Genomic DNA, 27,405 nt, shown 5'->3' on the forward strand with positions numbered 1-27,405 from the left:
ACGTCTAATTTTAATGTTCTTTTAAATATTATAGACATCATATTTCCAATACGTATGAATTTTATATTAGTTCAAACATTATGAAAGCACGCCGCCTGCAATATAATTGATATAGGCGCGCGCGACAATATCCAAAACGTACTATATTTTTAATACGTACTTTTATAACGTACTATATTTTTTAAAATTGAGTAATAAATCGATTCTTATAGAAATAAGGCGGGGAATATATATGGAATGGCCGGTGTCATCAAATGTTGACAAAATACGTACTATTTATATTCCTTTGTTGAAATCAATGTGAAACTCACGAATGACGCCAAACGCACTATTTTCAAAGTCAAAACTGCAAAAGTGACTATTTTCAAATTATGACAAAACGTAGTATTTTCCATGATGTCAAATAGTTTGCTCATTTGACAAATTGACGTAAAACGTACTAATTCCTCAAATATTACAAAACGTCAAAACGTATATTATTTATCCAAAGTAGATCGTATACAATATTGTACTATTTTCCATACTACGAAGATATGGAATTTAATATTGAATTAAATACATATAATATATACTATTATTTCCACTGGCCACTGGTAATTAACAATAGAAAATCGTGATTTCTCAAAATAGTGTAAAATGGAAATAGAACGTTTGGGATTGTCACCCTTCAGTTGATAAAATATATTTTTAACATTACTATTTATAAAAAATTTGAAAACATGTTATAATATATTAATATATATATAAATTATATTATTGACCGCATTATATATAATATATAATATATACGCTCGGCCCACGGGTGTCGGAGGTATACGCCTATTTTGTACGACTAGGACACTTGCAGACGTATTATATACCACCGCGCGTTCACGCTTATATAATATTATCCATAATATATCGCAGTAAAGACAGTAAAGTGGTTATTATATTGCATACCTATTAATATATTGTATTATATATAATATAGAGTGATTAAAATATTAAGTTATTATTATTCTATTGTCCACTAGCTTTTGTTCGTTATTATAAAAACGATATTGGAGCATTGAACGTATCAAGCGTGGCGCTCGCGCCTATAGACAAGTATACTAATAGATAGGCATCTGCCGTGTTGGTTTTCGAAACATTGAAAATTTGAAAACAGCTCGCGCCTCTATATTATAATAATTGCAGATTGAAAGCTTATAGTTATCAATTTTGAGGCCACTGTGGAGGGGACGTCTGTAATGGGCATAGATAATAGAATAATGGATAAGATAATCTAAGACCGAGGGATAAGCCATGCAACCTTATCACACGGGAATGAATTGGAAAATTATTTTTAAATACCCAAATAACATAATAGGTACATACCTATTATACATATTAACATAATACAACAAATGTCCACTTGCGGGAGTGAGAGACCGTCTTTCTCTTTTCCCCAACGCTGCAATTAACAGGCCGTCATATTTTAAAAGTGTGTTAAATCTTGTGTTGGTCACACTGATATTTTCATCACTGTTTTCTCTTTCTGACTGTTGAAATGTTGAATATAGACGTAAATGTCGTAAATGAACAAAAACTCATGTGTTTTTACTTTTTTCATGACTCGTTCGTGTTCGCGCTAATTTTCTTTGTCTATAAATAATTGAGCTTTGTGACTCATGAGTGATTGATTGCAGCGGAGTACTGGCCTGGTTGTTGGACGAGTAAAATCGTAAGTATATACCTACTTTTGTTTTAAGCATACAATATATATTATTATATACTTTACAAGCTCACGAGTCACGTGGGAAGGACGAAGACAAAACCGACTATTAAATCGAATGTCACATATTGTTGTGAAGATCCAACAACTCCACTCCTAACCTAACCTGTCGGATCCTTCCCTCGTGGACCGTAGTGTATTTATATTTACATATTATATTATAACATACTTACTATACAGTACACGTGTATAATAGGTATACATTATTTGGGTGTAGTACATCTATCTTGATACCTAATTATATTACATTATTATTTTGTACGATGTTTTAACGACTTATTCATAAAAAGGGCTTTTAATATTAATTTAAGCCAAATCAATTATATCATATACAACTTAATAAATATTGAAAGAGAATTCAATAATATGCAATGAACCGTAAATAATAAACACAATTAATATAGATCTTATTATAATATATTACATTATATTACCTATTAAAAAAGAATTATAATATGATATATACAATATAATTTATAATATGATTAAGGCAACATATATGTAGGTACATATATAGGTACCTACCTAGTTATTTTGTAATTATTGTTGCTACTATTTTGGAAAGTGGTCTTTGATATTTTTTATTAGGTACTGATGTTTTTCTCTTTGTTTAATTTATTCAATAATTGTCTATATTAGTTTTGCCTCATTTTAATAAATTTTGATTAGAAAATATTTGTTCAAAATTCAAATAGGCCTGTGCCAAGTTAAAAAAAATGTTTTATTGAAATACATGAATATATTCTGTTTAACTATAATAACCTAGCTATATATTACATTTCTGTAGCTTAAAATTTAAATTGTAATTATCTTACTATAAAGAATTTGATATCTAAAATATGTCTTTGGCCAAATAAGGTATTATAATAAGTAAAGATATAATGATATTAACTGATATTTTTTAATTATACTTAAAAATAGTGTGTGCAAGCTTATACAATTATTTTTATGATCTATAATAATATATACAGGCATATATATGTATTTTTCATTTTTCATTACAATAAAATCAGTTTTATATATTGTAGTACCTTTAACTTAAATATTATTATTTATACTAATTAATAAATTAGCCAATTTAAATTATACTTGCAAAATATAAACCTAACTGTATAAGTATTATATAATTTTATAATTATTTTTATAGCATAAAATAAAATATATTAAAATGATTAAAAGCAATAGAACAAAATTAAGAAGAATTAAAGCTGAATTAGATAACATTGATTATAACCCACAAGAATCACAAATAAATTATATTATTCAAAATGATTCAATTTCATTGAATTGTGAAGATGATCTTGCTGCTAATACCATAAATGCTGCTTGTGACACCACTGATATTATTTTTGATGCTAAATCGCCTACTTTTGTTAACAACACTGAATTAAATGACACATTTCAAGGTGTGGACTGCAGTGATGAAGATGATCAATTCATTTCTGTAGAAACCGAGCCTAAAATTAATGAAATGCTCGCAGACTGGGCAGTTAGTTGTAAAATAACATTTAATAGTATGAATCAACTGTTATCAATTTTAAAAAAACATAAATGTTTTTCTAAATTACCTAAAGACAGCCGAACTTTATTAGCTACACCCCATGCATCAAATTTAAAATATATTCGTAATGTCGACCCTGGAATATATCATCACTTCGGTTTGGCTAACGGTATAGTTCAGTGTTTACAAGACAGTTCAGTAAATGATTCAGTTATTCAAATTGCAATAGGCATCGATGGATTGCCATTATCTAAGTCTAGTAATAGCCAACTATGGCCTATTTTGGCATTTATTATGAACACAGATAACTTAAAACAAACAGTTTTTCCTGTAGGTATTTATCATGGAAATTCAAAACCTAAAGACAGTGATGATTTTATGTATGATTTTGTTGTGGAAGCTCGTGAATTATCTGATAATGGAATTATTATTAACAACTCAAAAGTATTTGTTTCTATTAAAGTAATTTGTTGTGATGTCCCTGCTCGCTGTTTTGTATTGAAGACAAAATATCACTCTGGTTTTAATTCATGTTCACGATGCATTATTGAAGGAGAGTATGTAAATAATCGTGTTTGTTTCCCATATTCAAATATATATTCTGCACCAAGAACTGATGATGACTATCGAAATTGCAGAAATGAAGAATATCATAATTCACCAATGCCTTCAATAATTACCAAGTTACCTAATTTTGATATTACAAAATCTTTTGTTTTAGATTATATGCACCTCACAAATTTAGGAGTAATGCGTAAGCTATTGTCTTTTTGGGTTCTCAAAGGGCCTTCAAATGTTAGACTTTCTGGGAAAAAGATATCTGAGTTAACTGAATTATTACTAAAATTGAGACCATTTGTTACTTCAGAGTTTTGTAGAAAACCTAGGGAAGTTCAAGATATTCTTCGATGGAAATCTACAGAATTTCGATTATTTCTAATTTATATTGGACCATTTGTACTCAAAGATATTATAACTGATGATTGTTATAGTAATTTTATGTGTTTAAATGTCGCCATGGTCATTCTTTTGAGTCCGGATCATCAAAATTTATCCTCCTATGCGCAAACACTTTTGGAATACTTTGTGGAAACATTTCAAAATATTTATGGAACTCACAATGTATCACACAATGTTCATAGTTTATTGCACATAACATCTGATTATGAGCGTTATGGACCATTGGATAAATGTAGCTGCTACCCATTCGAGAACTATATGAAAGAAATTAAGACAATGTTGAGGAAGCATGAAAAACCGTTGCAACAGTTAATTAACCGTTATAGCGAACAAAAATTTACCAAAATTCATCACTCATCTAGTGTACTAAAAACTTGTAAAAGTTATTCTTTAAAAAAAATTCATAAAAATGGTCCGCTGCCAAATTTTACAAGTATTACTGGATATCAATATTCATGTTTAATTTTTAATAATTTTAAAATTAATATTAATTGCAAACGAGATCAATTTATTTTAACAAACTGTAAACATATTGTGAAATGCTTTAATATTATGGAAACATGTGTAAATGGCGAAAAAGGAACATTTATACTAGGAAAACATTTCATTAACAAGTCACCGGCATATATAAAACCTATGGATTCAACTATTTTAGATATTTATTTGGTTGATAATATATCAACTAACTTTCAGCTATGGAATGTTAATAAAATAAGTAAAAAAATTATGGTACTGCCTTTTAAAGATAGATATGTGGCACTACCTATCTTACATTCTGAAATCCATAAAACTTTATTATAATATAATAATAATAAAACTACATAAAAAATAATTATACATATATATATATATATTTATTATATATATACAATGATGTATACCTATAATACAAATGTACATATAGTTAGTTAAATAGTTAATAGGTAATTTAGTATTATGATTTAATTTTTATACCTAATAATATGGTCAAAATTTGTCAAATTATTCAATTTTTTGTAATAATTATTTGCAGATTATAATATAATTTTAGTAATAATACAAATTACAAATATTAATACCATATATTGTAATAAGGTATTATTATCGTCATCATCATCATGTATATAATCGCACATTTCTATAAAGAAGATTCTGTGGAAGTAGTACCAAGTACCTGGTATAAAAACAATGAAAGTGCCTGGCCTAATAAATTGTCAAATGTAAAAAAATTTGTTACTCGAAGAACTTATCCCAATAAATTTGATTTTAATTGGTTTCCTGCACGACAACTTGGTCGTAAATTTGGTAATAATAATTCATAATTGTACATCATTTAATACATTTCAAATAAATAATTATTTTTAAATTTTAGCTTCATATGAAGAAGCAAAAAGTAAATTATCTACGGCTGAATTTAAATCTGATTTATCTACTGCAGAAGATGAACGTTACACTCGTCAATTTAGAGCAGCAAATAAAAGAGTCAGTCGTAATAGTAGTTCGCCTGAAATCGTAAAAAATTCGAGAAGTACAGGGATGAAGAGCCCACCATCTGTGTTTTGTATGACTTTATATTATATTAAATTATGTATTTGTGTGATTTAAGCTATAATCAATGTATAATAACAATATTTATATATTTATTTGATATTATATTACATTTTAAAAATGTAATATGTAATGCGTTATAATAATTACATTTTTTTTTCAGTTAATAAAGAAAAATTTACTCCAAACAATTTAAATGTTCAACAGAAAAAAGATAAAAAATCCTATTCAAATGTAAAAAGAAGTCTTTTCACTGATGATTATAATACTAATAATTTTGAGAAAAGATCTTCAAATAATCTTGGTAACTATTATGAATATACCCTTTGTATTGTTTTTAAATAAATCAACTTAATAAATATGCATATTTTAGACACAACACCGACCAGCAACAATAGTCCATCTGCAAGTCATGTTTTACAAAAAAGTTCATATTCAAAGAGCAGTTCAAATAACAGAAGTCTTTTCACTGATGATGATAATAATATTAATTTTGAAAAAAATTCTTTAAAGATTCTTGGTAACTATTATGAATATACCCTTTGTATTGTTTTTAAATAAATCAACTTAATAAATATGCATATTTTAGACACAACACCGATGAGCAACAATAGTCCATCTGCAAGTCATGTTTTACAAAAAAGTTCATATTCAAAAAGCGGTTCAAATGTAAACAGAAGTCTTTTCACTGATGATGATAATAATATTAATTTTGAAAAAAATTCTTCAAATAATCTTGGTAACTATTATAGATATACACTTTGTATTGTTTTTAAATAAATCAACTTAATAAATATGCATATTTTAGACACAACACCGATGAGTAACAATAGTCCATCTGCAAGTCATGTTTTACAAAAAAGTTCATATTCAAAAAGCGGTTCAAATGTAAACAGAAGTCTTTTCACTGATGATGATAATAATATTAATTCTGAAAAAAATTCTTCAAATAATCTTGGTAACTATTATAGATATACACTTTGTATTGTTTTTAAATAAATCAACTTAATAAATATGCATATTTTAGACACACCGACGAGGAACAAAAAACTATCTGCAAATCATGTTTTACAAAAAAGTTCATATTCAAAAAGCGGTTCAAATGTAAACAGAAGTCTTTTCACTGATAAATTATTGTATTCTTCTGAGAAAAAATCTTTCAAAAGTAGGCATATCAAACAATTAACACATTTAGGTATACTAAACATTATAATATTATATAGTGATCATTGTGTTTGTTGTGTTTCTGCATTATAAATTAATATAATTATAATAATCACTGATCATGATTTAATGAAATGATCTAGAATATTGATGTATTTTGAATTGTATGGATTCAATTGCAAATTTTTCACATACTTGGCTATTTTTAAGTAAATTAACTGCATATATTTAATTTTTTTATGTAGAATTTAAAACAATATAAAATAATAAAATTTAATTTTTATTTCAAAATTATAATTAGTTTTCACTAATTTTAGATTGGGATGACCAATAATGATCATGCTTTTTAAATCACTGTATAATATGATGTTTGATTTTTGTATTTATAAGGCTATATTAACTATATATTATTTATTATTTTCATAGAAAAAAATCAGTCTGTGCCTTTTGAAAAACACATTTCTTTGTGTTTGGCAGAAATAAAGTATGAAATAAAAAGTCATACTTATAAAATTGATTGCTTAAAAGAGAAAATTGATTTTATTGAAGAAAATCTCAAAAGTTTTAAATCGTATAATAGAAGTATTGATACAAATGGTAATAATGATGATATTATGTTTGATTCATTAATTTGTTTATGGCCTCTTAAGAATGATGATGATTTAGTTGAGTTTGAAAATATATTACTGGATAAAGCTAAGAAAAAGCAATGTGTGAGTAATACCTAATATGTTAAATACAATTATGGAAAAAAAACTGTTTCATCATATTACATTTATTTATTTTTTTATAGGAAATTATATTATCTAGGGCAATTTCAAAGAACATACCTATAACCATAAGAGTTATGATGCAGCGAATGTTTACAGACAACTTTTTGTCAAATTTTTCTTTCATCGGCTTCAAAGGGAAAAAAAACTTTTCAAAACTCCGCAGTTGTTCTTTAATTTTTGGTAAAAATGAAAATTTTTTTAATTTTTAACATTTTAATTCTTCTTATATTTTAGATTCTATAAGAAGAGTGAAAAAATTTGAAAATGTGTCAGATTGTGATATCTCCACCCCAATAAAATCCTGGTTAGCACAAGCTAATAACCGCTTAATAAAATCAAAAACAAAAAATGATTCTACTCATGTAGTACATCACTTATAAATAACTAATTATTTTATTGTTATTATTATAAATTTTTCATACAAAAGGTTACTCATAATTTTTTAATTATTATATTATATAATATTATATTACCCTAAAAAAAAAAATATATTCAATTTTTTTACTTTTTATATTTTTTGTTTGTTGATGTATTTTGATCATATATAAATTGAAGATCAATCAAGTTTTTTATTTTATAATCTGTTTGTTTCAACTATATTTACTATATAATATGGTTATTATATACACTTTACTAATATAGGTATTATAATTTTTATTGTATTTAATATTTAATGATGTTATTATACATACAAAAGTTATTTCTTATTTTATAATTTTTTTGCTAAATTGATTATATTTCTACAAATATTATAATGTAGTTTTAAATTTTATGATTTTTTAATACCTAATATTACATTGTATTTAAATTTTTTTACGAGTTGATTTCAAAATTTTTTTTTATTATATTATATAAATTATATTAACGCACTTAATTATAATGTGCTTGTTCTATGTTCAATATGTAATGGCCTTTCTTTAAATTTTAATTGCTTTTTTATTCATATATGATGTTGTATACATAATATTGAATTTATTATATATTATTAATTTTGATAAACAATAACCATTATCTATATATTTAAATGTGATATATTATTCTGGCATAGCTTATTATTAATTATTATACCAGATCATAATTATTATAATAAATAAATAAAAAATACATTTTTTAAATATCCAAAAACATGAATTATTATTTACTATACTTATTATATCTAGATTCTATATACAATACTACTATACTGATATTATACAATAATATCCATAATTTATTTAGTTTTTCAGAAATACGAGTATTATATAATATATGTATATATTATATAACATTTCAAACCATTATTAGTATCAACAATAAATTTAACTACAAATATTTTATATACTGAAAAACATCATAAAATCATATATTGGAAATCTGTGATAACGAATGTGATGAAAATATATGTAAATCATATTGTAAACATATTGATATTTGTGCCAAAACATATTCAGATCACGAATATACAACTTAAAAAACATTTTTTTATAATATTTTAGACATTAAAATATGTTCCTCTAACATATTATGGAAACGTGTTGACAATATTGTATTGCTGTGTGGGATAATACCAACTATATTTTTACAATGATGCGTGTTTTTTTTTTTTTAATATTTTTTATTATTTTTTCTTGTGGTCTGTGTAAACTATAAGTATTCGTAATAAAGATTCAATTTTCATATATAATATTATATTATAGGCACTCAGTATGTAATCATATGTTTATTTTTAGTTTAATTTAATTGTAGGTATTTAGCATAAATTTTGTAAATGATGTACAAATTTATTTTTGGTGTTTTAAGGCTGCTGTAAGATCAATTTATGAGAATCCTTGCATTAAATTGTTAGGATTATTTGATATGAATAATTATTTTATTACATATAGGTAAGTCGATCAGAAACTATATTTACACTGAATTTTAATAGTAAAAAGCTATTAAAATATCTATTATTTGTATTTATTTGTTAATAATAATTAAGACTTAAATATTAGCAGTAATCTTGTTCCTTTCACAAAATGTTTTTAATTATTTTTAATTTAATTTACATTTATCCCAAAGTGATCTCAGAATAATCATTCAATGATGAATTTAATAGTTACATTCTCGGTTACATTAATTTGATTATAAATAAGAACAGTTTCTAGCTTCTACTACAACATTATTTTATATTTTATTTTATGTTTTTAATTTTTTTAATGCAGTCTGCTCCTTGTGTCGGTGATTTTACACGTAATATAATAAAATTTATACTAGTGATGAGTAGGTACCTGATTATTTAATCAAATTATTTACACGATTATTAACTAAAAAAATATCTATGAAGTATAAACATCCGCATTTCCATTAACTATAAATTCATAATTAAATGAGCTATACATGTTACATATATTTTTCGAAAAAAACTATTTAAAAAAACAAGAATAATTCCTATTTGATGGCACACGGGTTGATCTAGCAACTGACTGCTACGATTACTGTGCAATTTTTTTTAAGCATAATACGTTTTGAAAACGTCCAGTAAAGAGTTTGTTTTAAGACTGTCCGTCTTGATAACAACTAATTTAATTTAAAGTGTATTGTTATATTATATTATAATGAAATTAATAATTATAGTAAAATACCTATATAATTGTAAGACATTTAATACCTATATCTATAGCCATCTAGGGTATAAACTACACTAAAAAAGGTGTAAGTATGCTAATAAAATATATGAGGTGTATAATGTATTTATGTATGTAAAAATATAAAATATAAAGATTAATAATATTATATTGTTTTAAATACTTCGCGCAAACCTAAGGTGATACCCGGCGTATAGTATAACATACAAAAAGGTGCGTATTAAACTTGTCGTGGTGAAACGAAGACGGTCTCGCGTATTTTATACATTGCGCTATTAGGATTAAACTTGCTACGCTAACGCTAACGCTATGCTAACGCTGCTATGTCACCTAGTTAACAGATTGTCCGTGGCAATAAATATTTAATTTAAGTCTAAAAAGTAAATGTAAAATAGTAGGTAATAATATGAAAACAAACTTACTTGTAAACATTTACTCTTCCGGTGAAACGTAGCTAGAGTGCCGCTATCGCCGAAGAAACTGCTATCTTCATCCATCTTCATCTAATCATCTCACTCCGATGAGCTGAAACTTGAAAGTATCGAAATATTTTATGAAAATAACCTGATCATAACGAAATTTGCGAGTTTGTGTTAAAACTTACATTATAATATATACGGTTTAACGAACTGTCCGTTTATATTTATATTTTTTTGTTCACTGAAATCAAAATTCTAATATTCTCCCGCCAGTGCCAATAGACACAGTGTTTGTGAAGTTATATTTTTTTGATACCTAATTAATTTACAATATGAATTATTATAAGTTACCTATGTAGGTACTTGTCCAAAACACGACTACCGGGAAATCATTGGTTTTTATGGTATAGCCTTACAAAGTTCACGATTGTCGGTGTTTTACGCACCCGTACAACGCTTAAAGTTTACCGAGCTTAAGTATTACAAATTAATTTTTTTTTTAATCTAGGTAAATCAACATTTTAAAATTGATGATGCAAAAATAATTCTGACACCCACCCATGGTGGTTTTACATAACAAGTCGAGGGATGTTTTTGATTTTAATTGTTCGAGCAAGCGCAGTGTGGTACACCGGGTACATATGAAATTACCAAAAATTTCAATTGGCTATGATACATATAACGTAAAAATAAGACTGACCGCCTAGTTCAGACTTCCCTGTCGTTTTCAGTTAAAAACTAATGATTTCCGGCAATTAATTTTTGCAATATCGTTCTTAATTCGTTGTAACTTGTAATATATATACCTATTTTAAAAATATTATTCGTGGGTAATTGAAACGTCTAAAATATATTATCATATTTGTATATAATAATAAAAAAATAATAATAATTCACCTTAACCGGCTACGGTATTAATAATATCAATATAAGTATAGTGTATGTCAGCCTAGTATAAGTATATCCTAGGCTGACAAATCGTCTCCACTTAAAATTGTTTTTCGTATAGGTACAATGATATTATATCATTGAATTCAAATTTAATACTATCCATAACAATCACCCACTTGTAACCTACTGTTCAGCAGAGTCACTTCCAATTTTTTTTTTTTATTGACCTCCCTTTTTATTTAATTCCTGATAAACGAGTTTTGTATAAGTAGGTATAGACTTTACAATGATGTGTGTTTATTTTTATTTATTTTGTGTCTGGGCAGTACAACTGCATCGCTATTCTTCGACTGTATCTTGTTCGATGTGAAGGGAATCTAGTTGGTGCATAATATAGGGAGGTAAAAATAGCCTTTTCAGCTTTTTAAAGTAATTATTTTAGATTCTGAGTGGAGCAATGAATATGTATTGAATATTGATAATACAAGTATGTGTGTTTTATTTATTTAATAGTTATATTTTCGTATCTGAAAACACTTTATTTCTAGGATATTTTTATCCATCTCAAATAGTACAAACTGTCCGCCATATTGACTGTTGTTACTATACCTAGTATCTAAAACCAGTGTTTGGAAGGAATGAGTTCCAAAAGGAACGGATTCCTGGAACAAATTCCTTTTTATAAAAAAAAAAATGAGAAAATTAACTAGTTCTTTTTTTAAAGGAAAAATAACAAAATTGTTCGTTCCTTTCTAGTTCCATTATTTATACAGATAAATATGTAAATAATTGAAATTAAGATTTTTTCTTTTAATGTGTATAATGTATACCTAGGGGCGTACTGCAGGCCCACCGGGATACCGGGATAATAATAAATAATTGTTTTAAAATTAAATAATAATTGAAAAGAGAAAATTACATAAGCGACAAACAACAAATGTCGTTGGTTAGTTTTAGTTTCTGGTAATGAAACTTTTGGTGTGATCATATTATACTATTACGTATACTCGTTGAAAAACAAATATTTTATTTTAGAATTCTAATGATTACTAGACAAGACAAAACGGTATGCGGGTATACGGACAGTTTAGATTAGGCTCCGAATGTTTCTGTTTATAATAAAGTTATTTATAAATTACATGGATTATTAATTATCAATGATAATATTATTAACCTAGTACCTATATTATACATATTATTTTATTTCATTAATTTGAATTTCGTCGACGGGCTTAGTTATTTTCTACAATTTTAACAGTTTGTACTGATTGCCATACAGCCCAAACAGGTAAGTTTCTGATTTTTCTTAATTTCTAGAATAATAAATGTCTTAAGTAGGTAATAAAAACTATTAAAGTAATAATTTGAATAAATTGAAAATAGTTTATAATTTTAAAGTGGTTTTAGATTTGATGTGTTGAACCTAATTAGTGTTATATAATTATATACATAATAAAATAATAATCATATTAAGACAGGACTTTGAAATTAGTACACAGAAAAGTCAATGTAAAATTTACCTAGATACTATTGAAACAATGAAATGTGAGTGGAAAAAGTATTACTACCTACATTTATTTTTAATTTTTCAATAATTCTTATTACGTAACTACTACTATTGTTGTGGTTCATAGGTAACATAATATTATTATGAATTTTGTTTATGTTTAATATATAATAGTTTTAATAAAAATCATTACTATTAGCATAATATTATTATCCATTTATTTAGTATTGATCATAATAATATAATAAGGCGATCTTTCTCGGCTGGATCGTATGCACAACATTTTGCGTTTATGGCGTTGTGTTTAATATTTATTAAGCCAGAATTGAATGAGTGTGGCTGATATAAACCTCAGAACAAGTAATAGACTTATTGTGTGAAAAAGTACAGAAATGTTAAGAATGTTGAAAATTTAGTTTTTAAACATTTTATTCAACTATTTGTATATTATTTTTTCTGTATAGAACTACTTTTAAGAACATACTATTCATATTTTATAATTTATACTATGCAATCAAGATCATTTAAATAAAAATAACTACCTATGTTAATATTGTTGTGTATTCATTTTTTTTTTATAGAACTTAAATTTAAATATATATTTGGTTTATTATTTAGGTTCATGTTAATTGAATATTTTTTTCTTATTTCTTCTGGCATAGGCTATAGGTATACATGGGACCCATTGCTATTAATAAGTATAGTAAGTGGACCTTTTAATTAATATTTTTTTATATATAATTATATTCAATTTCCCGGTAAGGAAAATGGACCCAGTACGGCAGGGACTGGAACCGTACCGAAAAGAACCGGTTTTGGAACCGGAACCCTTTGAATAATGGGAACCAGAACCTCACCGAAACCCTAATTTAAATTAATTTGAAAACCGGAACCCCACCGGAACCTTTATTTGAATTAATTTAAAAACCGTAACTTTACCGGAACCGGTACTTTTTTTTAAAGGTTTCTTACAATTAATTTCGGTTTTGTAATAACTCTATTATTTTTATTTTTATTTTTCATTATTATTACGACGATTAATAATATTCAAAAATAATCATTCAATTACCTACAGAGTACAGAGTTCAAGCGTCTGAGACATCGAGACGTGTCACTAAGACTAAACAGTAAACACTTGATTATAAGCACTATAAGCTATAAATATTTCTACGTAACAACTGATAATGTAATAATAGCAATTTCCAGCAAAAATAAAAGTCGTTATTTACTGCACAATATACACCAGGTCCTGTAGGTCTGCTACTTCCAGTTACCACAATAATAACTAATAAGAAATTCATAAAATATGTTTATAAATAACTACGAATGTTATGATGTTTACATTTACTATGCTTATAGTTTTATTATAGTATCGTTATTCGTTATCAGATTATCTGATGCGTATAGCACGCCTAACGCGTTTCTTTGATTCTTAGATTCTGTCTTTCATTGCTAGTGTTGTGATTTGTTACTGTTTATTTCATTATACTCATTATAGTGTCTTGTGGCTGTAGGTACCTGTAGCCCTGTAGGTGGTGTCTAACTTCGTTATTTTAAACTTAGTATTATATATCATAATGGGTCGTATACTTTCGTCAATAATACATTCATATTATAAATATGATTGCAATGAACGTGAATCGTCGTGTAAGCATTGTACTTGCAAAATTAAAGTAAGTAATAAGTAAATTATTAACAAATATTAACATTATTATCTAGGTATTTGAAATTTTAGATTTAAGCCCTCAATTTATTTTTATTTTTAGTTAAATAGTTAAATAATATTATATTATAACTTATCTACATAATTTATTATAATTGGTAATAATCAAAATAATGGTGTGAATTGTGTGTATAGAAAAATCATGAATTTAAACCTATTTTTAATTTTCAAATGTTCTCATAATCCCACATTGATTTTAAACTTCTTCAAAGTAATATATTTAATACAAAATATTTATTGTTTTAACTTTTAAAATTTTAAATCAATAATCACCATGAGAACAAACCATTTAAAGATAAATTTCATTTCATAAATCATAGATTCATTTTTGTGTAGTAATATAATAACATAATACCGATAATATAATATTGTATATTTATAATTGTTTTAATTTAAAATGTTTTTAAGAATTATTTATTTCAATTAATTTTCTTCATTAAACTTAGAGTACCTATATACTTTTTAATTATTTTTTTAAATTTTTGTGATGTAATAATTATAAATAAAAATGAATACCTAATCTATTTATTATATTAAGTAGGTATCTATTAATCTTTATTTCATTGTTTGCATATTATATTCAATGTTTGAAGATTTGTTTACTATGAAATAGTATATTTTTATTTTATATTTTATGATTAATAAATATTTATTTATCATTATTTTGCTTTTACTTTTTACCCAGGTATTTTTATAACTTGATAATATATAATATATTATAGGTAATATGTATAATAATAGTAAAAAAAAATGTTTGACTGCCTCAAATTAAAGTCTTATTTTTATATGGTAATCATGGTACAAATTTAAAAAAACATCTTGCAAGCCATCATAATGAATTGTATGAAGAGTTTCTGGAATAAGGATCTAAAAAAGATAAAAAAAACAGTTGGTGTTTCTAAGGTCAAAGCACATCAACAATTATTTCATTTTAATGAATCAAAATATGTTAAAGTTAATTTAAGTGAAAAAACAATTATTGATGCTTGTGTTGATCTCGTAACCATTAATAGACGACCATTCAGCATGTTGAACGATTCGGGATTTCGTAGAATACTCGATCAAGTTTTGAATGGGTTTCAGAAGAAACTAAAAATTAATTCAAACTCCATTAAGTTAAGTTTTTTTTTAATCATTTAGTCTTCTCATTAGTTTTAAGCAACTGGTAAAATATCTGGTTGAAAATTGTTATTGACCTGCCATAATTGATATCAATTATTAAGTAATGAAAATACTAATATTTTTCTAAAGAATCGAAATTGAATAAAATTTTTTAAGTATAAAACTAAAAACCTTAAACAGGAAACGTAATTTTCATTTTATAAGAACCGAAAAGAACCGAAACCTAAATTTAAAAACCGAAAAAGAACCGAAACCAAAATTATAGTTTTTTTTTAAAACCGAAAAAAACCGAAACCGAAATTTTAGTTTTTTTTAAAACCGAAAAGAAACCGAAACCGAAATTTTAGGTTTTCTAGGAACCGAACCGGAACCGGAACCGTAAAAATCATCAAGGTTCCAGTCCCTGCAGTACGCTCCTGTGTTTACCTATTGGAAATTAGTGATCGTTATCGAGTATCGACGTTAAGACAAACGACATACGTTGGCCTGCAACTATTTAATGTTGAAGAAAATCTCAAAATAGAATTATAAAATATGTAGGTACCTACTTGTAGTTATATATTATAATTAAAAATTAAAGAAGTATGCATATGAAAAAAAAAAACATTATGATGATTAAATTAGAATTTTTATTTTATTTGGAACTAAAAAAAGGAACTCGTTCATTTTCCAAAGGAACGACAAAGGAACGAATTCTTTTTTTTTAAGGAACAAGGAACGGAACGAATTCCTTTTTATAAGAAACTTGCCAAAAACTGCCAAAAACAGTAAAAACTGTCCGCGGTTTTAATTTTTTCTAGGTGATCGTACAAAGTGACCTACAACCATGCTGGTTGTGTAGCTGGTCCAATATATAGGTAGGTGTACCTACTATACGCCACGATAAACATATTGAGCTCTTTTACGGCGGCATTGAAAGTGGAACTTAAAAAAATAATATAATAATATATTGATTTATTGCAGTCGGTGTATTATTAAATTATTTTAATGTATTGTAGACACCCGAGAAGAGTGATATCCATAATACATATTATAGTTATATATACCTATTAAAGTTAGTTTTCCGCGGGATGGATTCGAGATCGTTCGTTTTTCGGCGGGCAAGCCGGCCTCGCACAATCCACGGCCCTCTTCATAGGTAAGTTTTTATTTCGCATTATTATTACTATTATTTAATAGTATGATCTAACTATCTAAGGTGGTAGGACGTACCTAACTAGAATAATTTATTATTATAGTTCGCCCTCCATCAGTGTATTCATTATCTGGATGATGATTTATGATAAACCACAGATTTATAAAAATTATATTTTTATATATCTGTGTGATAAAGAGATAAGAAAAATAATTGATAACCCAACGATAGCCGGTCGATTAGTCACATCAGTGTTACCCCAGAATAGATTGAAACAAAGTTTCATTAAAAACCTTAACAATTTATTAATGCATTAAACCCGCCATTATTGAGTTTCAAAACCATTAATAAACCTTTATTAAAAAATGAAGGGTCAATTTATTTTGAATGGTTATACAACAATAAAATAAATCTACAGTAAAAATATATCCATCAAAATATCTCCAATATGAAATAATATCTCCGTAAAATTATCTTCAATATAAAAAGTATAAAAGAAGGGTTTTATTGTCACCTAACCAGGTATAGTTACTAGTTTATATTATGTTTTTAAAATAAAATAAAATAAATAAATATAAAAAGCATTATTTTACATCTAAACACTTTTTTTAAATCATAACGTTAACTATATTAATATGTTAAAAATTATTGCAATATTTTTAGTAAGATGTTTTTAATGAAGATATTATTTACGGGAGATATTTTAACGCCATAGTTGTATTGTGTCAATGATTTTAATACGCTTAGCAGAAAATCAAAAAAAAAAGTGTAAATAAGTTATAAAAAAAAAAAATAATAACATGATAATATATAAACCTTTAATTTGGTATAATTTAATTTAATTTATTGAATGGAACATTTTATTAACATCATGATGATCAAGTCAGTTGAATTCGGTGTGATATGAACTGTAGACATTTCAAACCCTCATCAACGTCCATACACCATGTACAAATATGCACATGCATATAATTCCGGGCTCTAGGTACTAATAATTATAATTATATGGCACATTATACAATAGTAACTAACAAATAATTTGAATTGATCGTACTTTAAAACCGTACAGCGTAACTGCTTAGCGTTTTATGTTATAATATAGAACAATATAATACTATTTAATTATTAAAAATCATGTAGAAATAAATAATTTTGAACGTTAGATTTTTTTTTAATAAAAACGTTATTTTGCATTAATTGCTCAAAAATGACTTCGAGTATTGTGTATGTATGTAATAAACAAATAAATGAAGAAATTGAATAACAGCAATAGATTTTTTCATAAGCACCATTTATATGGCAATCGGGTAGGCAATAAACACACAATTGAACGTTAGCAATAGATTTTCAGGATTGAGATAGGCAACTTTGTATACAAAATTGCCGAATAGCAATAGATTTTGGGAACCCTGCAATTCTCTTATCAATTATTGTTAGCGGAACGTACATAACAAACGTATACTCATGAGCATGGTCTTAGACTAGATATCTTTATTATACTAATATCTATATCTATATACTGTATGTACTATATCAATGTCTGTCCTCATGAGTTGTCTTTCTATTTAATTGATTTTTTAAGCATCGGCCGGTTTAATTTTTCATGTCGTACCTACTGTCGTGTAATTTCTTTTAAAGGTAAGTATTTTTCGTTTTATTACATTATATTAATCAGAAGAAAAAATACATATTCTGAGCTTTATAACTCATATAAAACTTAGCGTTTAGGTATTTTATAATTATTTAACTTAATCGTAACACTTTCAGTTTCCTTTACCTTGTCGAATATTGAGGTTCATTATCTTAACGTTAGTAGTAATAGATACATTTTTGTAATTGAAAATAAAAATATTTAGTCCATTCAACTTCTTATAAATATGTTCTCAACTTTCTTTCATTGAAAATGATATGCAATAATATTTTATTCGGGGATTTCTTTTTAGCGTAAGGTATTTTTATTCCACAATAAATAAAAATTAATTACATTTTGTAGGTAGGAGGTTATGATCAATCAAGACAGACTGTAAATACTGTTGAATGTTATAATCCCACTATTGATACGTGGTCACCAGTCGCAAACATGTATGCACGTCACAGTGGGGCCGCTGTAGGAGTTTTAAACGGTGAACTGTATGTTGTAGGCGGTGATAATGGATCATTCAATTTGAGTAGTGTTAAAAAATACAGTCCAATAACACGAGTTTGGACATCTGTTGCGGATTTACTTTTGCCTCGAGTAAATGCAGGTAACTTCTAATAGAATAAATATAAACTATTTTATGAAACTTTTTTTTTTGAACATTTTGAATTAAATGAATTTTTATTATTATAGAAGTAGTTGCATTAGATGGTTTATTGTATGTCGTCGGTGGAATGTACAAATATAATCATTTGTTTTCTGTAGAATGTTACAACCCAAACACCAATAGATGGACCATGGTCACAGCAAAATGGAACATGAATCGGTTGTCACCTGGAGTAGTAACGATTAATAGGTCACGACATTTTACATCTTGTTAGCATTCATGATTTTTTTTTTTTTTTTGGTACAATATATAAATGTTTTAATATTTTGCACTATAGTATCTTATACTATGTTTAGGATATATGATTCATGCATTTTTTTCTTACATAAATATTTTTCTATATTGTATAACAACACCTGTATTTATTGCATTTTTTTAATTTTTAACTTGAATGTTTTATTAAAAGGTTTCTGTATATCTTTGTCAATTTAACGATAATTCAAATTTGGATCAAATTAGAGAGGTATTTAAATGGAGGATAACAATTTTAGTTATTTTGTTTTAATTTATAAATAATATTGGTGGACACATGGAATTATTAATGTATATTATAAATTGTATACACAATGCCATTTTCAAATGAAATGTGTTTGGAAATAATTAATCCAACTAACAGTGTTACTAATAGTAAAATAAATTACTTCAATAGAAATAATACCACAGATTATACAAAACAGTTTTTTATAATCTGTCATAATATCATAAATATACTTGGTAGCATTGGCTGACAGACCGATTTTGCTCAGAATGGTTTTTCGTATACAATGATTTTATACTACTTAATTCATATATAAGTATTTAACACATTAATTGCAGTGTCCCATTTGTCAACTCGCTACTATACAGCAGAATTGAACCCACTTGTCCATTGTTTTTCATTTAATTACGAATTTATACGAATTCTGTTTTTTGGAAATGTTCATTAAACTTTTTGAACATATTAACATAATTTCATTCAACTTGCAATTTTCTTTGTACAGATTGTTTTGTGATAATGCAATCTTCCATTCTTTGAATGAGATCCCTCCTTGGCTCCTTATTGGTATTTTGTGAATTATTTAGCGGATATTTTATATGGTTTCTAATCTCAGCCATTCAGCTCTAATAATGTTAATTTATGTTAATAAAATAAACAAGGTACCTACTGAGTAGCACTTATTGCAACAAATATAATCAACAGTCAGGTAATTTGAAAAATATTAGGTAATTTTTTTCTAGTACATTTTGTTCCATTGACCATAATCTTAAACTCAAAATTGACCGAGTTACAGCCTAACAGAATTTTGAAAATTGAAAATTTATCAACTCACTACTGTACAGCAGAGTCATTTGAAAAATATTATAAGTCCATATTTACAATTTTCTTTTTATAATTATTTAAATATCAAATGTTGGCAAAACACGAAAATGATGTGTGCTCTAGTAACAAAATTATTAATTACACCACCAACATTATTTTTTAAAAAAAATACCAATAATTGCCTTGTACACGTAAATGACAATATAATTTTACTAGGTTATAGGATATAGTATATAATATGGGTGTGTAGGTATTTGTAGAAAAATACATTGTGCTAGATTGTCATATGCACTACGCAGATTACAGTTTACTAGTAACTAAGGTGCTACATTCGAGGCTCGTCTTTACAGAAATTTGAGTCATGTAATAGGTATAGAATTTAATGGTACAATTTTTATTTTGCATTTTTAAGGAATTCATTGCTTTACGGTCATTTTTTAGTATTTCTGGTGCATTTTATTTATTTTCGTACATACCTATATATTCGCACTTTTCTTGTTGAATGTTACACTTAATCGTAACACTTTCAGTTTCCTTTACCTTGTCGAATACCGAGGTTCATTATCTTAACGTTTGTAGTAATAACGCTAGGTATACTACAATGACACATACATACTATAAAGTGTAAGGTAATTAAAATTAAAATGTTATACCTTTTTATGTTCTTGAATATGCATTCTAAAATATACTTTTGAAAAAAAGTACTTGGACAGGGTAGGTACCTATTTTAAAAGTTTGAAACTTGCTCAAATTATCCGAATTTAAAATCAAATACTTATTATTTTTAGTTATATTTTCTGTTATAAATTTAATCACATAAGATAAAAAAAATAAAAAATGAGAATTTAGGTAGGCATATAATAATATATTTGAATTGTACTCAATCAAAAATTCAATACTTCGGAAAAGAAATATATTAGCAATATATAGTTACACCAAGTGATATGGTATAGACAAATAGGCTTATATAGGTAGTTGATTTATAAGGCAAAAAAGTGCAGTCCTCACAGTTTACATTAATTCAAAACACGATTAGAAAACGATCAATGGTACCATACAGGCATGATAATCGCTGACTTGGACGATTAGTTATTACTTATTTGTATTATAATTATTTATACATAAAAATAAAACACACATTTCCGACCGGATAGTCATAAAACATATAATGTTCGTGTGGATTTTTCGTCTTAAGGCCCCTGCAAATGTGTCATTTTTAAGGAGTTGTGTTTAGGCAATTATTTTGATCCTGCGATTACCGATCGTCTTTGAGTGTGTAGTAAATGATCATTAGTGTGCGTATACTCCCCTACCATCACCCGCGACCCAAAACAATTTTCAATACATTGTAATTTCGTATCTGGTTTATGGTCGCACGTACGCACTTGCACAAGTCATTCAATGTCTAGATCAAAATATTCACGACCAATTTATGGACGTGAAATAGCCGTGGCACTGACAAAAATTAAGATACTTCTAGAGCAGTCATGCCCAACCCGCGGCCCGCGGTCCACATGTGACCCGCCAAGGTATTCCATGTGGCCCGTTACAAATTATTAAAATAAAACAAAATATTCCAAAAAATGTAAAATTATTACAAAATACGATTTTAATTAATTTATAAATAAAAAATACAATAATAATAATAAAAATAAAAAGTATATAAAAATGTTTTTAATGTGAAATTTGAACTTGTGTTTCTTTTACTAATAATGAAAAATCTGGTTGGAATTTAGTTGTTCCAATCCTCAAAATTGAATGAAGGTGTTCATCCGTAAGTCGCGATCTATATGAATTGATTTTGTTTGTTTCATCCATGAAAATATTTTTTCACATATACAGTTGCCATTTTCATCATAATGTCTCTCAAAGCAGGGAAATCGTCGTGTGAAAGCGTTGAATAAAATTTTAAAATATCATTTTTTTTCATTGTTTGAAATTCATCATAGTAAAATGAATTTGTTTTTAACTCAATAACTTCAAGTTGAAAAGAAGTATCGACATCAATTTCATCAATATTGAATGGATTTTCGAATAAACGCAACGATTTTTCGTGTAATTTAACATCTTTTTTCTGTTGGGCATTTTAAAATAGAAATTTTATTATTTAAAATCGATATCATCCGTGCACTTTAAAGAGCGTACTGATCAAGTTAATGCGTACCTACAACGTGTACCTCAATTTGTAATCTGTGCAGTAGTCAATAAAAAAGATAAGAAAACCAGTCCAATATGTACCTCCATATTATATTGCAACCTACTATATGTAACTAAATTATATTAAGATTGAGATTATGAGTACTTTTATATTTGGTGGCCCGCTCGATTACAAATGTTTACCAAAGTGGCCCGTCGAGGAAAAAAGGTTGGGTATCACTGTTCTAGAGGTTCGATTTAAAAAATGTAAAGATGTTTGTTTACTTTGCATCGGTCGGAGCACTTTTTCAATTTCAGCAAATTCTTGACGAGAATAAATATTTTACATTTTATAAATTTATAAATATTTTTAGTATCGAATATATTCAAAAAATATCTAAAATATAAAAAATATGCTCCGACTAATGCAAAGTAGACTTGTTGACCAATCAAAACGTCTTTATACTTTAAAAATTTTTTTAAAATTGAACCACTAAAAGTACTTTAGTTTTGGTCAGTAGCTAATGTCGTTTCGATGAAAAATGAATAGGGTTTGCAGGGGCCTTAAACAAGTATACGAATGACAAGTTTAGAGTGGACAAATAAAAAGTTACCGAAACTGCAGAACTAGAATTTTTCTCCATGAAAATTAAACAAACTAAATGTCGATAGTATTTTAAATAGTTAGGTACCTATTATTTAAAATAATAATAAATATTTATTATTAAATATTACTCATTAGCGTTTGAAATCATGGTAAATGGCCCACGTTGAGACTAATATCGACATTGCGTGGATATCGCGTTCATCGTTAAGACTTAGGTACCTGAAGCTGTTTCGTGTGTAAATTGAACCAAAGTGTGTACAATTGAAAGCAAAGTTCCATATAAGTATGTTATTCTGTATCCAAAAAAAAAAAATCACAGTTTTTTTATAGATATTTTATGATCAAATTTGGACGGAGAAGAATGATTTTAATTTTGTGATTTTGGTATTTTAAAAAATATTGCGTGGGTACTTTTAAAAGTATATTATTATATACAATTATGATAATAAACAAATATTAATAATTCAACTTGACTTCCTGCCGTATTAATAATAAGCAATAACAATATCCTATTGGCGAACAAACCATATGTGCTCGGAATAGTTTATCGATTTGAATTTAGCACCATCCATTTCAGTCACTCATCTACTGTACAGGCAAAGCGACTTCCACTTACCCGATTTTTTTTTTTTTTTTTTGAAAGTAGACAAACTTACGAGGAATCTTATTCTATTACATTTTCAAATGTTGGCCATGAACAAAAAATGTTGTACAAAATTCTATCTAAACAATAATTTGCAAACGTTTTTAAAACATAGGTATTATGTATTCAATAACCTATAATGATATATCTATATTTATAGTTTCTCATCTCAGCTAGTCAGCTGACAGATCTAATAATATAAGTTTATATTATAAAAACAAACTTAGGTACCAACTGAGTAGCACTTATTGCAGCAAATATTACAAATAGTTAGGTCTATATTGATGAAACATAATTGAAGTTGTTTCCTAAAGGCTTAAACAGTTACAGGTATCTTATTGAAACGTGGTGAGGAGGAATAAATGAAAGGGTCATAATATTATTATTTCACTAAAATATTATAGTGTTTAAATAAATTTAAAAATTACAAAAATCGATAAATAATAAATAATAAATATTTGTTCCCAATTTACAATCTACAAAGCTAACAGCTCTAATAATATTAGTTTATGTTATTACTTATTAATATAAATTTACGTACCAACTGAGTAGCACTTATTGCAGCAAATATCACAAATTGTTAGGTCTATAGATGAAATATAATTAAAGTTGCTTCCTAAAGGTTTGTCTCTTATAATGTAACTAATTACCTACGCAACTGAAATTATTTTTTTTTTTGAAATTGTTTAACCAATATGTTCAAAAAAATATGTATGATAGAATGGTATAATTCCTGATATGCCAAGGTATAATATATTATAAATTAATAATTTATGAATATAATTAATATATAATAAACAATTACAGGTACCTATCTCATTGAAACGTGGCGAAAGGGAATAAATGAAAAGGACACAATATTCTATATTATTTCACTAAAATATTATAGTCTTTAAATACATTTAAAAATTACAAAAATTGAAAAATAATAAATAAATATTTGTTCCCAATTTACAACCGCAGAATGATTTTTCGGCAGAGTGACATTTTATTAACATAAATTTGTTTTTAAGCTAGATACACAATACAATGTTTTTGACCGATTTTTCACGAGGTTTCGTTGTCATCTGGTTACTTGTTAACATTTAACAAAAACATATCAATTATGATTCATACATTTTTTATTGCACCTATATGGAGAAAAAATATCAAGTAACGTCCTTTTGTTTGTATTTTAAATGATCTTTTCTTTATCTTTATACTAAAGTATAGAAACCACAAATCAATATAATTACCTTGAATCTTGTACCATAAAGGTATAATACCTTGTAGTATGTTATAGAAAATAATATTATCATATTTATTTTTTTATAACACACTACCGTTTTGACTCTGCTGATTATAAAATACAAAAGGGGAAAGTGTAGGCAACCGCTCTGACTTTACTGTCAGTGGCGTAGACATGATTTCTGAAAGGGAAGGGGATCAAAAAAAAAAAAACAACATGGCTAAATAGGATGGACAAATTTGAAAATCCCTCACCCTCTCAAAACTTGAAAGGGACACAATATTATTATTTCACTAAAATATTATAGTCTTTAAATAAATTTAAAAATTACAAAAATCGATAAATAACAAATACATATTTGTTCCCAATGTTTCCCGAGGTGAAATTTTCTTAACATAATTAATATGTTTTAAGCTGGATACATGATTCAATGTTTTTACTATTTAAGTCGCGGGCGACGTGTGCATTTCGCCCAAGATTGAAATTTCCTTCCCGCCCGAGCCACACATGCTAATTTTTGTCACGCTTCTCTAGTAGGTTAAATTAATTTAAAAAAAAAAACACATATATAATACCTACATTTTCAAATGTCATTGTGTAAATAAAATACAATAATCAACTCTAAAAGTTTCATATAACCGAATGTTTTTTTAAATCACAACAAAATAACTAAATTCGTTACTTTTGGTTTTAATATGTAATTTATTTCTCCCGAGATTTGAACTTAAAATATCTGTAAAATATGACTGTATTTATATATTTATTACAATATATTTTTGGTTACATTATGAACCATTTATGAGTATCCTTGTTCAATATTTTCAATCCTTATAGCTATAAATGTGGAACATTTTTAACTAGGTACTAAAAAATGGGTAAATATTCAGTTTGATGAATGTTGTCAACATTTTAACTTAAAATACTTATAAAAAAAATAACAGAAAGTGTCACAGGCGACCCTCGGAAGATGTGAAATCATAAATGTTAACTTAGAAATAAAGATTTATTATGTTGAATTTGAAGTAAATATTCTTAATTTATAACAAGTGGCTTTCATATTATTAGATAAGATTGTAGATTGTAGGATAAGATTGAAAACTATATTTATATTTGTTCAAATTTTATTTTTCAGAACACAAAAAAATTATCATTGGTTATTTATATTCACATTTTCTATATGCACGATTAAACTTTCAAAATATTTTGATTTGTTTTGAAATGTTTAGGAACATTTTCAGTTTCAAATTTTATTGCTCTTTTTTCTATGTGTCACCGCCGCGACAGTGTGAATAACTTACACACCGACCGCCTCACACACGCACACACGGTCGTTATTGTTATAATTCGTATTAAATGTTTCTTGTGAATTATTGTTATGTAATATACAGACTATAAAGCTCGTTATCTCATGCCACCGCGTCGGCTGCCGAAAGGACGTGTCCAGAGGTCCATTTCAATGCCCCCCCCCCACCACTTTCGAAATTTGAGCTTTTGATCACGCCAAACGTTTGTGCATCATTTGTTCAGAAATGTGCACCAAGTCCAATCGTTTGTGCACAAGAACTGAAAGCTCTATCCCAAAAACAAAATGGTGGGGGGGGGTGGTGCCATTGAAACGGTAGCCTCCTACATTGAATATTTGGATTTTTGAATGTGCCAAACGTTTGTGCAACGTTTGTGCAGAAATGTGCACCAGGTCCCGACGTTTGTGCCCGAAGTCCGTTCCGTAGTGCTAACGCGGAATTATTATTGTTTACTAGCGCAAAGCGCCGTCTTTTATATTATACGAATATGGTATATTGCTTATGCACGAATTGCCAGTATTGTTTTTTTATTATATCTATTGTGTGGGCGCGAATCGTCATCTCTTTGTAATTGTATGAAAGTCGTATTCATTTTTTAGTGTGCGCTAATCGTGCGCTTAATATATTAATATAATATTACCTATTATAAGCAAAGGCGCTAACCGCCACGTTTTTATTATCATATCTTGTGAGCTCAAATCGCAAATTGTATTATTATTACGTGCTTGTATAGGTGCGAATCGCCAAGTTTTATTATAACTTATCATTGTCGTGTGTCAATTTTTAAATTTTTGCGGACACAG

The 27,405-nt window shown here is 26.9% G+C and overlaps 2 protein-coding genes across 2 annotated transcripts; both read left to right on the forward strand.

The window, feature by feature from the left end:
* The first annotated feature begins 1,548 nt into the window (after window positions 1–1,548).
* Window positions 1,549–8,249, forward strand: LOC132947450 (putative uncharacterized protein DDB_G0282133). Its single transcript, XM_061017740.1, has 11 exons — window positions 1,549–1,702; window positions 5,227–5,498; window positions 5,566–5,754; window positions 5,905–6,045; window positions 6,115–6,261; window positions 6,331–6,480; window positions 6,550–6,699; window positions 6,769–6,906; window positions 7,332–7,618; window positions 7,699–7,858; window positions 7,913–8,249. The coding sequence occupies exons 2-11, from the start codon at window positions 5,312–5,314 to the stop codon at window positions 8,056–8,058; spliced, it is 1,695 nt and encodes a 564-aa protein (XP_060873723.1). The 5' UTR covers window positions 1,549–1,702; window positions 5,227–5,311; the 3' UTR covers window positions 8,059–8,249.
* Window positions 8,250–14,675: 6,426 nt separating this feature from the next.
* Window positions 14,676–19,855, forward strand: LOC132946574 (kelch-like protein 2). The gene is made up of 3 exons (XM_061016619.1): window positions 14,676–14,771; window positions 19,072–19,324; window positions 19,411–19,855. The coding sequence occupies exons 1-3, from the start codon at window positions 14,676–14,678 to the stop codon at window positions 19,596–19,598; spliced, it is 537 nt and encodes a 178-aa protein (XP_060872602.1). The 3' UTR covers window positions 19,599–19,855.
* The last annotated feature ends 7,550 nt before the right edge of the window (window positions 19,856–27,405 follow it).

Source organism: Metopolophium dirhodum, chromosome 6, assembly GCF_019925205.1.
Source record: "Metopolophium dirhodum isolate CAU chromosome 6, ASM1992520v1, whole genome shotgun sequence".
In the NCBI taxonomy this organism is placed as follows: Eukaryota; Metazoa; Arthropoda; class Insecta; order Hemiptera; family Aphididae; genus Metopolophium; species Metopolophium dirhodum.